Genomic DNA, 18155 nt, shown 5'->3' with positions numbered 1-18155 from the left:
GTCTCTATGGAGATTTTATTGCATTACTAATACTATGGCATTAAATCAGACCTATTCTGCAAACTGGACTTTTCAGAGCTTTTGACCCTTTTCCTAGTCATTTCTTCTCATTGAGCCTCTGAAGTTATATTTGGAGTGATTCATGTTTGAGTAATCTTTAAATTGCTTATTTTCACAATGCCATTTTGACGATCAATCCTCATTTTCACCGCCCCCAGTACAGGCCCACTCTGATATTTAAAATGTGCAAATTATAACTATAGTACACAAGCACTATAGGTCTTCTTTAAACTTATAGATCTCCATGGAGACAAGCACAATCAGGCCAAGATACAGTTTAGATCTCTGGACGAATGTATTTCAAGGTATTTTTGTGGAATTGAATTGTAATTGTATAAATGCATGTTAGATCAAAGTAATACCATACTGTGGATGATTCAAAGCAAAAATCCAAAGAAAATCCTTAACTAGAAAAGTTACATAGTGCAGCTTTAAACACTGATCTTGACTGTTCTTCCTCTTCATCCTCCTCGTCTTCCTCTTTAATGAAAGTGAATTAAAAGTTCCTGAGTTTGAGTTTTTCAGAGTTTTCCCAGAGCTCCATTAACATTTATAATCTTCTCTTTTAAATGCACTGCCCCCAGCTACTGAATCTCTCCTCATTTGTTCTGCTGCTTTTTCCTCAAATCAGGTCACTACTCTTAAGATTTGGAAGTGGATGAAACAAGTTATATGGGGATAACTACAAGTATACCTTAAAGCCCCAGTATGGAACTTTCAGTTAAAAATAGGGTTTTGGTTGCGTTTATTGCACTGAAATGCATGTGTTCTTACTCTCATTTGGCCTGGAAACGTTGTTCCTTTGGTTATAATATGGCATAAAACTTATCTATCTCCATGGAGAATTTTTTAATGTAAGGTTGTAGCTTGATGTATCTCCTCCAGAAAGTGACATAGTGTTGCTTTAACCTTAAATTAGACCTATTCTGCAAAATCGACTTTTCAGTCCTTCAACCATGTTCTAGTTGTTTCTTCACATTGACCCTATGAAGCTGTATCTGGAGTGAATCATGTTCTTTAGTTTTATTTTCTTAATCGGTAATACTCGTAGGATTCGGCAGCGTCGTGTCATCATTTTGGTACAAATGAAAAAAAATGTGCTGCTCTAGTGTGATGTGCAGCTATCTATAGGGGGCGCTTTGTTGTGATGACGTTTACAGTGTCGTCAGCTACCATTGGACATCGCCGTTTTCTAACGTGGAAGTCAGCGGATTTGCTTCTTTTATTAAGTCATTTTAGGTGAATATTGTGATTTCAAATGTAAATTATAACATAATGATCCACAGAGTCAGAGATGAGAACCATATCTCTATGGCACAAGCACAACAGGTCTTCTTTAACCTCTAAGAAGTGCCATTCTACAGTGTAGTAGGGTTTTAAGTTGTTCTATGTAAGTTGTTCTTTTTCTGGTGTCTCCAATGAAGATGTTATTGCTTAATGAGTTTTGACGGTAACAACAACTAGCATGCTAACTGCTAACTGGACAGTAGATGCAGACAGTACACAGTAGATGTATTTTGACCTCAAGAGCTGCATATACAATATATCTGTCCTTTATCTAATTGGGATTTTTCAGACAAGCCTTGAGAGTGCAATTTCTGTTTTAATAATAAGATTCTGATCAAAGTTCAGAACATGTTTGTACAGATCTAAACTACAGGGTTAGATATTTTTGTGCACAATGAGAGAGGAGATTTTGTTGTTTGTGGAGGAAAAGAAATTAGCTGATTGCGTCCATTCAAAATTGTGATTTAGATTAGATTGGGATTAAACTTGCAGCCCTACTACTTCTACTACTACTACTACTACTACTACTACTTCAAGACACCATCCATGGAGCCATGTACTCGTCCTTTGTGTGTACAAGTACTCTTCAAGTCTCCTGTCAGTCCGTGTGATGTTGAGGTATTTGGCAGAGTCGTCGGCCCTGCTTCCTTCCTTGCTCAGAGACAAACACTTTTGGAGGTAGCAGCATGACAGGAGCAGCGCCTGTCGAACCGCGCCTGTCAATGGAGATTTCCCCCGCTTTCAATCCACTTCGCTGGGTTATTTATGCTCCTATGGGTCCCTCTCCCCTCCCCACCAGCCCACTCTGTTTAAAGTGCATATGACAGGTTAGACTACTCAATTCACAATAACATCATTTGGCCTCATTCATGAATGTTTTCTTAAAATATGTTTGTAACTTCCACCTTAAGAAGAAGAACTCTGCTCCAGATTCGCAACACGTTAAGTTTTTTCTGAAATGACAGTTCACCAACATCCAGTCTCCAGCCTAATTCACCAACATCCAGTTACAAACACCACAAGACTATACATTTATTAAGAAACACCCTCTAAACTTCTATATATGGCCAATATGGGCTTGGCATTATGACGAAAGAGAGGGAGAGACTGAATGAGGAAGTGAGGTGGAGAATGGATATAGACTGCCACAGTTTTACAGCTTCAGCAGTGATTTAAACAGTCCAAACACACATGAACACACTCAGTGTGGTATATTTAAGTCACCAACTTACTGAAACAAGCGAGAGCTTTCACCATATTTAACTAGTGTGTTGAGTCCAGCGCAGTGACTGAAGCTGTCACTGCCGCCTCTATAAGGTCTGTTAGACCAAATACATGCTCTATAGATAACTCCTCACATATCGATCACATAGTCATATTTTTTCATATATTTTCTTTTTAAGAAAATATATAACTTGCAATCATTGAGGAATTAGAATTTTGTGTTGCTTTATTAGAGTAAAACTATTGTAGATTCTTATGAGAGCTCCCGACCGTTGGTAGGATCTGTTCTTCCAGAAGAACCTTTTCAGTTAAGAAAACATTTTGTGAACAAAAATGTTCATAAGAATGCGTCATGAAAGAGGGCCAGTATATTTAAAAATTCTAATAGTCTTTTTTGGTGAAGTTTATAATGTTACTTCCTGGTTGGACATGAGCAGCCGATGTGACATACATAGAGCTAATTCCATAACTGTTACCTAGCAACCATACTGTAAACAAAGACCAAAACGTGAAAAAAATAAAAGTCCATATAGCAGGTTTTCATGTTTCTCTAGTTGTGACTTAGTTTGGTGGATAGCACCTGTGCTAGATATTTTTTATTTATTTATTTTTTTTCAGTGAGTGAGAAAAAGTTGAGAAGAAAAATACCAAAATATAAGTAGCAATGATTGTAAACCCTCTGTCTATGTTATCAACATGAATATTTACATATTACAAGTGATTTAGCTAGATAAAACAACTGTTGTTGTGATTTTGGGCATTACAAAAATAAAATGAATTGAATTGAATAAAAGCATTGTCATTTATTTTTATTAATTAAATCATAACTATCGTGTCATTTAGATACATTTTAGCCCTTGTTTACAGTATGTTTGCTAGGGATCTGACATATGTAGAGATTGTTGCTCGTGTTCAACCAGGAAGTAAAGTTATAAACTTCACCTAAATTTAAAAAAAAGGCAAGATTTTACTTAAATATAGCCTAATGGTGTAAACTATGTGTTATTACTAGTCTAAACATTTGCACTTTAAAGCAGTTCTTAGAGGCTTATAGTTCCTTAGTCAAATCCAACAAAGAAAGCTTGTTGGAAGAGCAATAGGGTAACTTCTACACAAGGTTATGCTAATCTGAGGAGTTGGGAAGGCTAATTAAAATGTATTTGAGATAGTTGGGAAATTAGCATAATAATAACATGCACAAGTAGATGCATGTATCAAGGATGTGGGGACTCAAGCTGTGCAGGGGTTCCCAAAAGACTGAAGACTCTATTTACATAGTCAGAGGAGGGAGACGTAATCAAATTGAGTTAAAGGGCCAGTACCAGATTTTTCCTCATGCATCTGTGCAAATTATGTCTCGCCCGAGTTCAAATATATCGTATAAGTAGTTCTTGAGGTCAAAATATGTCTGCTGTGTACTGTCTGCATCTAAGTAGAAAGCATTTTGTTATCAACTAACAAGCTAGCTGTTGTTAGCTTTATGGTGACAGCAAAACTGCGCTTTGGTCTTTGAAAGTTGTGAAAAGTGCTTACAAACTCAATGTGGTGAATAACTAGGATGCTCAGAATGCATAAATTAAGTGAGGAATAACTTTGGACCACTGCAAACTGTTTAAAAACTGTTTTTACACATCTTTAAGACAGTGAAAATCAGGTATAATGCCTTTAAGTAAAAGTGCAGTTACTTCAAAATGCATTACTCAAGTAGAAGTATAAAGTACTGGACCTCAGGGAAGAGTAACTGTAAGTATGTATATGTATAATATACATGTATAATTTGAAGTGAATAGACAAAGCATAAAATACTGTTAGTGCTATTACTACTACTACTACTACTACTACTACTACTACTACCACTACTACTTCTGCTGCTACTAAGTTAATGTTAATAATATGTTTAATTAAAAGTGCTATAACTTTTCTGATTGGGTGTTCGTCATCATGCTTGTCTCTATGGAAATGCACAGTTCCACAGTATGGGATTAAACTCCATCGCACTTATTCACTTTACTTCTAAAAAATACCTTGAAAAATATGCATTCTTACACTAAGTGAGAATAAGAGCGGACACTGAACTTTGTGTCAGTTTTTGTTTCATGTGGATAGGTCCAGTGATCAGAGAGATATTAACCATAAACCAGGTCCACACATGTGCAGTCTGACAGTTACACAGAGAAGTCCACCTGAGAGGTCTGACCTGTGACCTCTGACCTGTCTCAGCTTAGGTTAAACTAGAGTGAGTCTAATAATAATAATAATAATAATATATATATATATATATATATATATATATATATATATATATATATATATATATGGCAGCCTTCCTCTGTGCATACTTGATTCCCACTTCCTTCCCTCCATTCTTCTTCTCCTGTGTCACTGTGTCACGGCGTGGACCGGAAGTGGTGTCAGAACAATGAGCTTGTACCGGATGCACAGACAAACAGGAAACTGCATTAGGAATTTTTAAAAAGAGCAGGAACAAGGTCATTTTAGAAAGAATAATACGGGCGTGTCCATGATTCCAGCTGCTTTTATATACGGGTATTTTAGCATTAAAAAAGGGCTATTTTAATTCTTTGGGGTATTAACTGATAACACATATTTAGACTATCATGTTACTTTTTATGGTTTTGAAAATACTGTATTTATCAAAAACAATGTATTAATATGTTTTATAAGTTTCACTTTAGCTTTTTTTGCTCTGAGTCTCCCCTCTCTTTGCTCTCTGTGTTAAGTCCCTCCTCACATCAGGTTTGTCAAGTTGCTGTGTACAGTTTTGTATCATGTTTTTGTATATGTATGGATAATTGTCGTCTGGGAGCATGGGTGACGGTGGCTTGTGGACGTAGCCTTGGACAGAATCTTACAGCTAACTGGAGAGTTTGAATTGAGCCCAGGAGAAATCACTAAAATACTCAAACATGCATGGATGATCTAAAACCTCTTCAGGCACGTTTTTGATGAGAGAACAACGTTATAAGATAGTTAAAAGTCAGTTTTGCATAATACCCCCTCTTTGCCTGGCAAGTCCAGACAGCATTGTCCAATCATATTTATTTATTCCAGCGATGCATGTTAAGTGAAGAAGCTCATTGATCGCCCATCATTTTGAACAAAATAAAATTTCTCTCACCTCATATGAACAGAGTTTAGTGATATTTTTTCCTCGTAAACAGTCATATTTGTTTTGACATAGATGGACCATGCTCCGATTGGCCAATCCATCTGTCAATCACATCCATGCATGGGATTCTTGTATGTATTGTATGTATTGTATGTATTTGCAGTTTAGATTTCAGTTTTCTCCCAAACTGGAAGGTTCCATGGTATGTATTTCCATGGAAACAAGCCAGTGATGCCACCATTGCGAAGCTACAGGACAGATCTATCGAGAGGTGACCCAGCTCAAAGTGTTTTTGTGCCTGTAAAGTAATGAACATAAGGCAGACACATTTAATGCCATACTGTGGCACATTGTTGGCAAAGTAATAACATCTCAACGGACCCCCACAAGCAAAGTTACGAAGTGTGTCTTTAAATATGTATTCAACTTTTCCAATCAATTTATTTTGTCTGTATCTTGATTTTAGATTCCATTACTACTTTTTAAGATTGCATTTTAAACTTTACTTACAAGTCAAATACAGCAGCTGAAATGTAATTAATTTAGGATAGACAGGTTTTATAGTCTACTGTGGAACATCTCTTTTTACAATCATACTCAAAACAATATTTCATCTCTATATGAGCCTTCTTTGACCTCTGATCCCAGCTAAAGCTAATAGCATTTAGCTGTAATTCTTCCTATTTCCACCTTGAGTCCCCATGCTCCAATGAGTTCGTCCTTTATATTTTTGCATGTATTCTGAGAAAGCTGCAATGTTATTCAAGCCTTGACATTCGAGATGCTTTTAATAGCCCGTAGCCCGTAGAACTGACATTTACGGTGTGTCCCTGAATGCCTCATTTGTGTGTTTTGTTTTTGTCTGTCACTGACACGTCTAAAGAACTGGCTGTTGTGTATGGCTAAATAAGCAATATGCAAATGGTAAGTGAAATGTCAAGAATCTGCTGATTAAGATGCAAAAAAAAAAAAAAATAGATATCAGAGAAGAATATAAAATAATTTCATTATTTATTTTTTACTTTGTGTATTTCGTTCCTCATGTTCATATACATTTTCCCATGCATCTGAGAAAACTGTGTCTTCTCCCAGTACTGAGAGTTGGCCTCTCAAAGTTATGAAAAGTGCTTATAAACTCATCACAGTGAGTAATTAGGATGCTCAGAATCCATAAGGCAAGTGAGGAAAAACATAACTCATTTATATCCATGGAGAAAAGCAGGTGATGCTGCCAGGCTAAGTTACAAGTCGCATCTATGGAGAGGTGGGCCCATTCAGGGTATCGCGGTTCTCCCTCGCTGTTTCATGAATTTTTCCAGTGCAATTCTACGCACTTTTTTACAGGATATGAATGTGCATTATGCTCTGAGTCCTGACCGGCCAAGGGACTGCAGACCACTGTCAATTGATCTCCTCCGTGCCACGTCTCCCGCACAGCACAGGATACGCCCAGCCAAATTTACATAAATGAGTCACTAATAATTAATTAAACAAGAGAGAAATGTGAGATAATGTTAATGCCTCCTTGAGAAAAGTGTATAAAGTGTGTGGTGAGGGGTTTTACAGCCTTAAAACATATATAATAATTGTAAGAAATAAAGCTGACTACTTCGTGGATTTCATCTATTGCAGGATATTTTTGGAACATAACCTCTGCGATAAACAAGGAAACACTGTAATCCATGTTTAACCAAGAACATTTTTTGATACAATTAAAAACACCTGTAATTGAATAAATGTAAGCTTGATCGTTTTAATGCCATACCATGGAACATTACAGACAAAGCAATGACATCACCGTGATCAGGTGCAGATGACACAATTCTGTAGCATAAACAATAATATCCTAATCAGAAAGGTCGCGTCAAATTGATAAACCTTAGAAACTTTCCATCAACATAAACTTCAAGGTCATTTCAATACACAGCAATATCTTGTATCCACTTAGTTTAGTCTCAACAACCTTGGCTTTTGAGCAATAACATTTCTATGGAGACAAGCAGAAAAGTTCCATAGTGTAGCTTTAACCAGGTCTAAACCAGGACTTAACTATCCCATTCAAATATACATCCCTCTGCTCTCTCTCTTTCACTGCTAAATAAACCATTCCTGCATATAATTGGTTTCTATTTAAAATGCACACTTTGCTGTGTTCTGAGCCATGGAGGACTCTGGCTTCTCTCATGTGCATTGCATTTGTTTGCTCGCTGCTAATTCTAAGTCTGTCTCTAAGATTGTCTATTTTTTATCATCGCGTCAAAGCTGCTCAAATACCCACAAGTCGTGATGTCGCCTTCTTCTTACTCATGGGCCTCCAGAGAATAAAGCCACAAAAAGAAATAGAAAATTACCTTGTCGTTTTGCATTCTGGGTCGTTATTTTTTTGCATCTTAAAACTTCAAATATAGCTAGTGTTGCTCGCAGTTGTTAACATAAAAATGATTGGCAGTGCTATTCTCTGGCATTGAAGTTGCCCATATAAAGATACACTATGTAACTTTTCTTCTTGTCTCCATAGAAATGTTATTGCCTGGAATGTTCCACAGTACTAAGCTTGTCTATCTCTGTGGACACTAGCAAGTGACACCACCAGGCTAAGGTACAGGTCAGATCTGTGGGTAAGCGACCTGGCTCACAGTAAAATGTTTTTCAAGGTATTTTCAATCACTAAAGCAGCTGTACGAGAGCAGTGTGGTCACGTTTTGTGCTATCTCTTCGTATTGAAGTGTTAATATAAAGCTTTGTGTGTGTTTTTTAGGCAGCAAATTGACCAACTGATGTATCGTCTCTCATCTCAATCTGAAACTTCCTGATTCTCAGACCATAAAACGCTTTGTAATTAGATGCAGACAGTACACAGTGGACTTATTTTGACCTTATTTTTAGCTGCTTCTACAGTATATCTGTACTGGGGACACGTTCTGCTCTCTATTGAACACTATTGGCATGTGAGAAAGTGTGAGCCCATTGATACAGATGAATATTGCTTTACGATCTGTCTACATTAGCTAACGCCATGTGGATGCTAACAACACCTCCGGGACATGCTAATTGATTGTTACGGTCACTTCATGCTTCTGTTGCTGAGTTAAAGCTAGCTGGTGAGCATAATTCACAAAAAAACAACATGTAAATACTCCTTAAATTAGCATTGCATGTTTCAAATCAACAATTTGAAAATGAGAAGATAAATGGTCTTATAGGATTGATATAGAAGGTAATCGTCCTGCAAATCACAATTTGAGTGGACACAATTAGCAAATCACAGAGGCAGTAATTTTTGAAGAACCATCATTTCCTCCAACTACCAAAAATCTCCTGTCTTATTCTGCAAAAAACACACTAACCCTGTAGTTTAGATCTGTGCTAAGTGTTCTGTGTAAGATGTGTTCTTGTATTAGAATCACTTTACAGGACATGTTTGTATGTTTTTCCACTCCTTTTATGAATTTTTGATTTGAAGACTATATTCTGGACTGGAAATGTAAAATATTTGCAGTCATGTATCTGCTGTATCTGTTTATTTGAACATAATGTCACTTATCATTAATCAAATATCCGAATAAATAAACATATCATTATTAGTTTATCAGTTCAGATTTCAGTCTTTTTGTCAGTTCTTCTGCGCACTTTGAACAGAATCCTAGTATTAAAACATAAATTGTAAATCTAATCACAAAGTTTGGCAGAATAATTAGATATTTGTCCCATATCATTCAGCCTTGAAGGTATTCATTTTATGTCGGCTATGATATATATATATATATATATATATATATATATATATATATATATATATATATATATATATATATATATATATATATATATATATATATATATATATATATATATATATATATATATATATATATATATATATATATATATATATATATATATATAACACTATTTTGAACGCTAACAGCACTTTATGGAAATCAAATTGATGATTAATATGTTAATTTTATTATTCCATATCTGGTCAATACTTGGAAAAGCTTTGGATATTGTAACTACTTTGAAATAATAGAAAATAGGCTCTTCCTTTCAACTGAAAATACTACAGAATTCAATGATTTCTATGATTGTTAATGTCACTCTTGTTTATACTGACAATGCCCTTTGCTCAGTAAAGGTGCACTATGTAACTTTCCTGATTAAGGTTCTGCCAACTCTTGGTCTCCGTGGAAATGTTATTTTTTAGTCATAGTCATTTCATTTAGACGATAAGGGTTTCTATGGGACAAGAGCAGAAAGGAGAAGTGAGTGAGTGAGCTGAAGATTTGGTATTTTATGATATTTATATGTAAAAAGTCAGATTAAACTCATGATTCACAAGTTTAATCTGTTTTATATAAATACATAGTTTCTTAGTACGTTTTTGCATAAATAGTAGCTTTATGCATGAATACCCCTTGCAGGTGTAGTCTAGACTCTAGTGGAGTCTAGTTTGGGTCAGACACACAGAGATGGAAAAACAGTTTTGAGAGCTTTTGCCACGCCCCCTTTTCAACTGATCAATCAATCTGCAGCACATGTCTTTAGTCGACCAAGAATTTGTCGAATTTTAGTCAACTACAACCTTACTATCCATCTGTCTATCTAGCTGTCTATCTGTCTGTCTGTTTATCATTCTATATGTCTATCTGTCTGTCTGTTTGTCTATCTATCTATCTATTGTGCACAATTGTTTCAATAAACCATACTTTTTCATTCAGGACAACTTCTCTGTTGATTTTATCTATCTATCTGTCTGTCTATCTGTCTTTCTATCTATCTGCATGTCTGTCTGTCTGTCTGTCTGTCTATTTGTCTCTCTGTGTCCATTTGTCTGTCTGTCTGTCCATCTGTCTGTCTGTCTACATCGTGCAGTCTTATATATTTCCAGTACTTTCTTGTTTATATGCCTGTAGGAGGAGCTAAGAGACGTGTCCAGTCTTGGGTCTATTTAAAGTAACAGTAAAACCTGTCTGTTGGTTTCTTGGCATCTTCTGCGCACTTTCTATAATGGAGTTTTCAGTTCGAGTGGAGGTCACGCGATGGAGCGGGGACAATTAAAAGCACTTATTCAAATGAACAGGGAGTAAGGCTGAGATGTGAGGCTGCACGGGGTGATGGAAGCAGAGATATTTTTATAAGGACATGAATTACACACACAGCTGTTAAGCTGTAGTGGTCATTGTTGCTGTAGAAATAATTAAAATATATGTAACACTCAAAGACTGTATATATAAATGGACATAGCTAACCTGCTAGCTGCCGCGTTCCAAGTAGGAAGTGATCATGGGTGCGCTTCCGGGTCCATTCACTCTGGCTCCAATTCACTTTACATGTAAAAACTGTGCCCCCTCTCTCTGTAACTGCTGCTGTTAGACTCGTCATTTTGGTCTTAAATGTTCGTATTAACCCACTATTCGTGATCCTGGTGTTTTTATTTCACTATTGTGTCTGTAAATCAAGATATGAACATTAATAAGACACCAATCAGCTGCCTTCCTTCCTCGAGGTCACTTACGCTAGCGTTAGCAACAGGTATGATTGATGGCATTGCTAAACGCCCGCACCGCTGGTTTAGCAGGGGCATTACCTTCCACAGCTTTGCGCCAGATTGGCTCTTTGGTTGCTATGATACTCGCTGTCCAAATATGAAGTCTGACTCCAAATTCGCCCAGTGACTGCTAGCCTCGATGAGCTTCATTTGACTGGAGCCGAACGCTCACTTCTACTCACAGTCCACTTATAGAGTCTGTGGTAACACTTTAATTTAACTACACTATTTGCAGACTTAATAACCACGAAGAAGGGCATAAACTTAAACTTACTTTAGTCCTGATTTAGTCCTGGTTTAGACCTGGTTAGTCCAGGATAAGTCCTTGTTTAGTTCTAGTTTAGTACTTTGTATAACTTGTTCATTTTCATTAAATCATGACACATCTCTTTAGTATGGGCCTTCTTTAGCTCGAGTTTTGGCCAATTTAGTCCCAATCTAGTCCGGCTCAGTCCCGACTCAGTCCCGGCTCAGCCTCGGCTCAGCCTCGGCTCAGCCTCGGCTCAGCCTCGGCTCAGTCCGGGTTTAGTCCGGGCTCAGCCCCGGCTCTGGTTCAGTCCTGGTTCAGTCCTGGTTCAGTCCTGGTTTAGTCCTGGCTTAGTCCTGGCCCAGTCCTGGCTTAGTCTTGGTACAGTCCTGGTATAGTCCTGGTTTAGTCCTGGTTTAGTCCTGGTTTTGTCCTGGTTTAGTCCTGGTATAGTCCTGGTTTAGTCCTAGTTTAGTCCTGGTTTAGTCCTGGTTCAGTCATGGTATAGTCCTGGTTTAGTCCTAGTTTAATCCTGGTTTAGTCCTGGTTTAGTCCTGGTTTAGTCCTGGTTTAGTCCTGGTATAGTCCTGGTTTAGTCCTAGTTTAGTCCTGGTTTAGTCCTAGTTTAGTCCTGGTATAGTCCTGGTATAGTCCTGGTTTAGTCCTAGTTTAGTCCTGGTTTAGTCCTGGTTTAGTCCTGGTTTAGTCCTGGTTTTGTCCTGGTTTTGTCCTGGTTTAGTCCTGGTTTAGTCCTGGTTTAGTCCTGGTTTAGTCCTGGTTTAGTCCTGGTTACATTCTCATGTACTCTAGAGTGTGTCATAGAGATAACATTACAGGAATGAACCAACAGCTTCGCGTGTGTTGGACTGAAGACAAAGGAGCTCTGTACAAGACTGTTCCAGAGAGCAACAGCTGTCCCGGGACGCCTGTGCAGCTCGGGGGGGTGCTCAGGCGTTGGGGGATACCAATTCTGATACCACGATGATAATAAAAACACTCTTTCTTTAGACAATAGAATGTGATTTTCAACATTAAACTGTAGTAGTTCGTAGTTCGCCTTATACCTGTGTAATCCCTCAGTGTCCAGGTAGGTTCCATAATCATCCAAAAAATGCGTATCTAATTTTGATACTAGTTTTCCGATCGATTAGTATCAGAGGTCAAAATAAGTCCGGTGTGTACTGTCTAAGTAAAAAGCATTTGATTGTCTGTGAATCAGGAAGTGCACGTTAGCATGCTAGCAGCTGTTAGTATTTGTGACAGCAAAACTCTTTGGACAAACCTACTTTTTGAGACTTGTTCGATCAAATTCACTCTTGGAATATAAACTGTTTAACCGATAAATATTTTCTCAAAATCTGTGAAAATTCTGTATTTAAACTGTTAATAAACATTAGAAAACAGAGCAGAGCTGAGGTAAGTCTGACTTCGTGGTTATGGTCAAATATGATTGTTTTATTTCTATTTCTAAGAATAAACTCTGGGAAACTGTCAAACTTGGATTTTAATATGTTTAAGCTGAGCCATATGTGTGGCTACAGCAGACAGAACACACAATAAACCTGTTTAAATGAAAAAGGTGCCAAATCGGGCAATGGCACTGGTCTCTGAGAGCTGTGTAAAGAGCTTATAAACTCATCATGGTGAATAATTAGGATGCTCAGAATCAGGGCCAGCCCAGCCTTAAAGCAGACTAAGCAGGTGCTTAGGACCCTGAGGCCACCAGGGGGCCCCCAAGAGCCCACACTTTATATTGAAAATAATATATCAAGTTTTATTTGGGCACAGGAATTGTGTGATTACAGCGGCCTAAATATCCCTCTAAAACAGACATGCCAGACTCAGGCCCGTGGGCCAAATTTGGTCCTCGATATAAATATATTTGGCCCGCGAGAGCATATCAAATACGTATTAGTTCAGCCGCCGCGCCAGTATAGCGCATGCACCGCTAATACTACAAATCCTAGAAAGCTTTGCAAATACTTTTGCAAAGCTGGCGCCGGACCGCAGCACTTCTTTTGACACTCATTAGCATCTGCTACCTGTCACCTCACTCAAATTTAATCCATCCCTTCTGAAAAGCATGCAGATTTATTTAATTTAATTTATTTATTTATTTATTTATTTGAAGGACAGTGTGCAGATACATTAAAAAGATGGCTGCACCAGATTTACCAAAATGCTAATTTCCATCTGTAGTCCTTGATGTCACAAACAAATATGTTGTTAAAATTTTTCAATAAATATTTTGTTTGGCCCGTGACTTAATCCCAGTTTTTAATTTTGGCCCCTGCTCTAAAACAATTACAGTTGTTTTATATCTATAGTCGCAAAATATCTCCTGCTGCTACATTTGTTTTTGAGCCGGGCAGAGGTCAGGGCAGCTATGTGTTTACACCAGTGCAAGAACCCTTTATAATGTAAATGTAGGCCCACTGTCACTGTTCTTGTGACTGTGGTAGTTGTGACATTCTGGATATTTGCAGTCTGATGTTGGTCATATAAATACAAATACAATTGGTCCAGGTGATGAGAGCAAAATCATAATGTTGTCAAATGTGAAAACCAATAGCTGAGCCAGGAGGCATCCACTGCCGGGTGCCCCAGAGACAAATTCAGCTTAGGGCCCCCTGAAAGCTAGGGCCGGCCCTGCTCCAAATGCAAAAGGTAAGTGAAGAATAACTTTGGATTCAGGCTTAATATGCTCAGCTAAGCATTTTTTACTTAAAGCCACACTATGTGCCTCCCTTGCTTCCATGGAAACGTTAAGATGTCATTGCTTTGCCCGTTATTGCTTTTGGCTATCTTAAAACAGACCTATTATGTAAAATGGACGTTTCAGAGCCAAGTCACAGGTCAGATCTGATCTGTGGAGAGGCCAGTCCGCTTACAGCAAAAAGGTCTGTTGTTCCAAGCTCCAGGGTCTTAGAGGCCCCCAAATTTCTGTTGATGGCCCTGCTTATCCATAATGTTCTCCGCTAGATCGTAGTTGTTTTCATTATATGAAAATGATTTAAACTTGAAATGTATTCATAACATTATCATTATTTATATCTGTAACATTTTTAAACTGTCAGACAACTAATCGTTATCATGATATAATTGTTAATCGCAGTTATTTTGGACATGATAATCCTGAAACAAAATTTCAATATCGTCCGAGGCCTTGGACCGTGGACAACTATGAACCTACTGGACACATATAAGACACATGGGACTAGAAAACAAAGTATGAACATTTAATGTAGAAAATCACATTCTATTGTCTAAAGAAAGTTTGACATTTTAGTATTGTGACAATACTAATTGTCTAACTAACTAAAAACATTACTGACTCCCAGCACCTCCTCCCACAAACTGCTAGCTCCAACTTTTGCACAAAATAAATAAAAAATGTACATTCCCTGCCGTTTCACCTCATCACGATCTGTTTTCTGGTTCAAATCCAAAAACTGCGATGTGTTTTAGCACCTCTCGCCCACTGAAGCTGCCGTATGTGCTGAAACTGGGCCAAGTCCAGACCAGATCCAAGTCCAGACCAGACCTGTGTCCAAATCCTCGGGAGGTCCTGGGACAGTGGGTCTGCTTGGTCTACCCACGCAAAACAACAGAGGAGAGAGAGGAGTGTAGACCTGCTTTAGATATCGGATAGTTCTGGTTTAGTGCTGGTTTAGTGCTGGTTTTGGTCCCATTTATGTTTTGGTTAAGAACTGGTTAACTTAATCCTAGTTTAAACTAAAGATTTTGTCTCGGTTTAATCCTGGTTTGGTACTGTTAAGTCCAGCGTTAAGTCCAGAGCATTATCATAATGTAGTTGGTGCTTGTTCTAGACTGGTTTTATCCAGACCTGGTTTAGTTCTGGTTTGAAAATGGACAAACCATAGTTTTGTCCTGGTTTAGTCCTAGTTTGGGCCATTTAACTCTTGGTTAAAAAGCCGTTAACTTAGTCATGGTTTAAACTGGATTTTGTCTTGGCTTAGTCCTGATTAAATTCAGCATTTACTTAGTCCTGAGTTTTAGTTGTGATATAGTCAGGGGTGGTTTAGTCCTGGTCTAGACTGCTTTGGAACTGGTCAGGACCTGGTTTAGACTGGTTCTGAACTGGTCTAGACTTTCAAACTCATGTAGACCTTGTTTAGTTCTGGTTTGAACATGGACAAAATCTAGTTTAGACCTGGATCAGACCTGGTTTTGGTCTCATTTCGGTCTGGTCAGGCCTTGGTTAAGAACTGGCTAGCTTAATCCTGGTTTAAACCTGATCTAGTCCTGGTTTGGTACTTGTTTAGTCCAGCATTTAGTCCTGAGTTTAGTTGTGATGTGTCAGTGCTGGTATAGACTGGTTTGGAGCTGATCTAGACTTGGTTTAGTTTGAACCTGGACAGGACCTGGTTTAGACCTGGTTTGGGTCCCAGTTCAGTCTGGTCAAGCTCTGGTTGTCTTAGTCCTGGTTTAAACCTCATTTAGTCCTGGTTTAGTCCTGGTTTGGTACTTGTTCAGCCCAGCATTAAGTCCCGAGTTTAGTCGTGATGCGTCATTGCTGGTTTAGACTGGTCTGGAACTGGTCTAGACCTGGTTTAGTACTGGTTTGAATCTGGTGGAGACCTGGTTTAGTCCGGGTATAATCCTGTTTTAACACAACAGGCGACAGGAAAAGAGGGACGTTGCTGACAAGGAACTGAGTCAAAAACTCCAATTCATTTGAAAACAATCGATCTATACTTACAAAAAAAACAAACAAAACAAAACAAAACAATCAAACAAACAAAAAAAAACATTATAACCAAATATGCTGAATATTTACCTCAAAATATTTCACTTTGCGTCCAGTCTTTATGAAAGAAAAGTCCACTTTCATTGCAGCAGATGATTATAATGACTAAAGTGCTTATGTCTAAAGCCCTTCTATCTCTATAAGGGAATATATAAGGACAATGTCCAAACTGCACTGGCTGATTTTCTATTTATGAGCTCAAATTAGTATGCGTCATAATCATTTAAATATAAGTGGTAACGTGAGACATTTTGTAAAATCGATTAAAAAGTCCACGAGATTAGCTCCAGTTCAAAGTTGCCACCTGCTCGTGTTTACAAATCCACGCGTCTTTACGCTGCGCAGTGATCCGCCGTAACCCGGGATAAAACGTGGCCAAAAAACAATAATTACGTCTTCAATTCCGTCTATTCAGATCTGTAACTTTAACCTCAAAATTCCTTAAAGAAACCGAGTCATTCCGCGCGTTTTCCTTGAATACTTACACTGTAACAGGAGCAGCACAATGGAGACACAGAGCCACGGCGCGTCCATGTTCAAGCCCGGAAAGAGCGCTCCTTTCCCGGTGTCTCGTCTCGCGGATCGGACTTCGCTTCAACTCCGCTCCGAAGCATCCAAACAGCTCGCAGGAGTGCCCCCCAAAAAGCGCTTCAGACGGGCACAAACGCGCTGGAGACGCCGGGGACACGCGTAATGATGGATAAACAGAAAAATAATACAAAAATAAATGTATTAAGCGGTTTAAATATGTTTTTGTTGGGGTTTGGGATTGTAAATCGCGTAAAAAGGTTGTAGTAATGGTTGCAGGTGTCAAGTAGGACGATTACGAGCGATCTCCTCCCTGCGAGAGAGGTTTGCTTCGCTATTTAGAGATGCGAGCTACAAGGATAGGGTGAAAAAGAGGAGGGAGGGGAAGAGGGAGAGGGAGGGCAGAGAGAGGAGATAGGGGGATGAGGAGGGAGCGAGAGAGGAGGGAGGAGTGGAGAGCCGAGTGTCCAGAGCTCAGACGCGTGATAAGAGCCAAGAAAATGTTATTGAAGGGCAAATGGAGCGTTTGGCAGTGAATTTAAATGTAAAAAAAATAGGAAATAAAAAAATGAACTACATTATTTATGAGCTGTTATTATTAGACTGAACAGAGACTAGTGTCACAGCTGCTGGTCAAATATAGTAGCTATTTTGGAAAATGTTGAATATTATGAACCAAAAAAGGAAAAAAGTCTCTAATTGTTCTGACAATATGTTATGGCATTAAATTTAGGGGAGAAATTATGCCACCAGGTTAAGTTACAGGTCAGATCTGTGGAGAAGCAACCACACTCACTATGAGGATACATAAATGCAAGATAAATAAGTTTAATGTCAAACTGTGGAACATTCCAAACATGTCCTTTCTGTGTGTGGGTGCTCCTGTGACCCAGAAACACTGAAGGATGTGGATGTTTTACCCAAACAGACAATAGTGCCTTTAAAGAGAACTAAAGAGTTTAAGTTTACAATACACTCTTCATTCAGTAACTCAGTGGCGATAAGCTTCAGTAACCACAGCTGCCCTGGGGTGGACAATAGGAAGTGTGGTTACCGGTCTACGCCTAACCAACACCAGGTGCTTTATACGCATTTACAAAGGCAAAGTGGCTGGAGTGTTTTGCTCGAGGACACAATAATTAGGATTGGAGAGGAGAGAGACCAACAGTCTAGCTATTGCACCTGAAACACTGTCACCCATACAGGCTGCAAAACATCCAAACTTATGATGTTTGTTTGGGTTTGGCTCCACATGGTTTAAAGTTCTTTGACAACACTCATGTCTTTGGGCCTGAATAATAGCTCCACTTCATGAAGATATTGTGAAAAAAGCATTTGACTTTTTTCTGACCAGTGA

General features: G+C 38.4%; 1 protein-coding gene across 1 annotated transcript in view; it reads right to left on the bottom strand.

The window, feature by feature from the left end:
• Window positions 1–17123, bottom strand: part of jam2a (junctional adhesion molecule 2a) — a 46095-nt gene extending 28972 nt beyond the window's left edge. The window contains exon 1 of the mRNA XM_055228016.1: window positions 16756–17123. Coding sequence (XP_055083991.1) covers window positions 16756–16804 — 49 coding nt within the window. The 5' untranslated portion in view covers window positions 16805–17123. The remainder of the gene's footprint in view (window positions 1–16755) is intronic.
• Window positions 17124–18155: the final 1032 nt, after the last annotated feature.

The sequence above is a fragment of the Periophthalmus magnuspinnatus genome, chromosome 2, assembly GCF_009829125.3.
Source record: "Periophthalmus magnuspinnatus isolate fPerMag1 chromosome 2, fPerMag1.2.pri, whole genome shotgun sequence".
Taxonomy (NCBI): Eukaryota; Metazoa; Chordata; class Actinopteri; order Gobiiformes; family Gobiidae; genus Periophthalmus; species Periophthalmus magnuspinnatus.
Note: the sequence above shows the minus strand (reverse complement) of the source record. Positions and strands in the feature narration are given on the sequence as shown.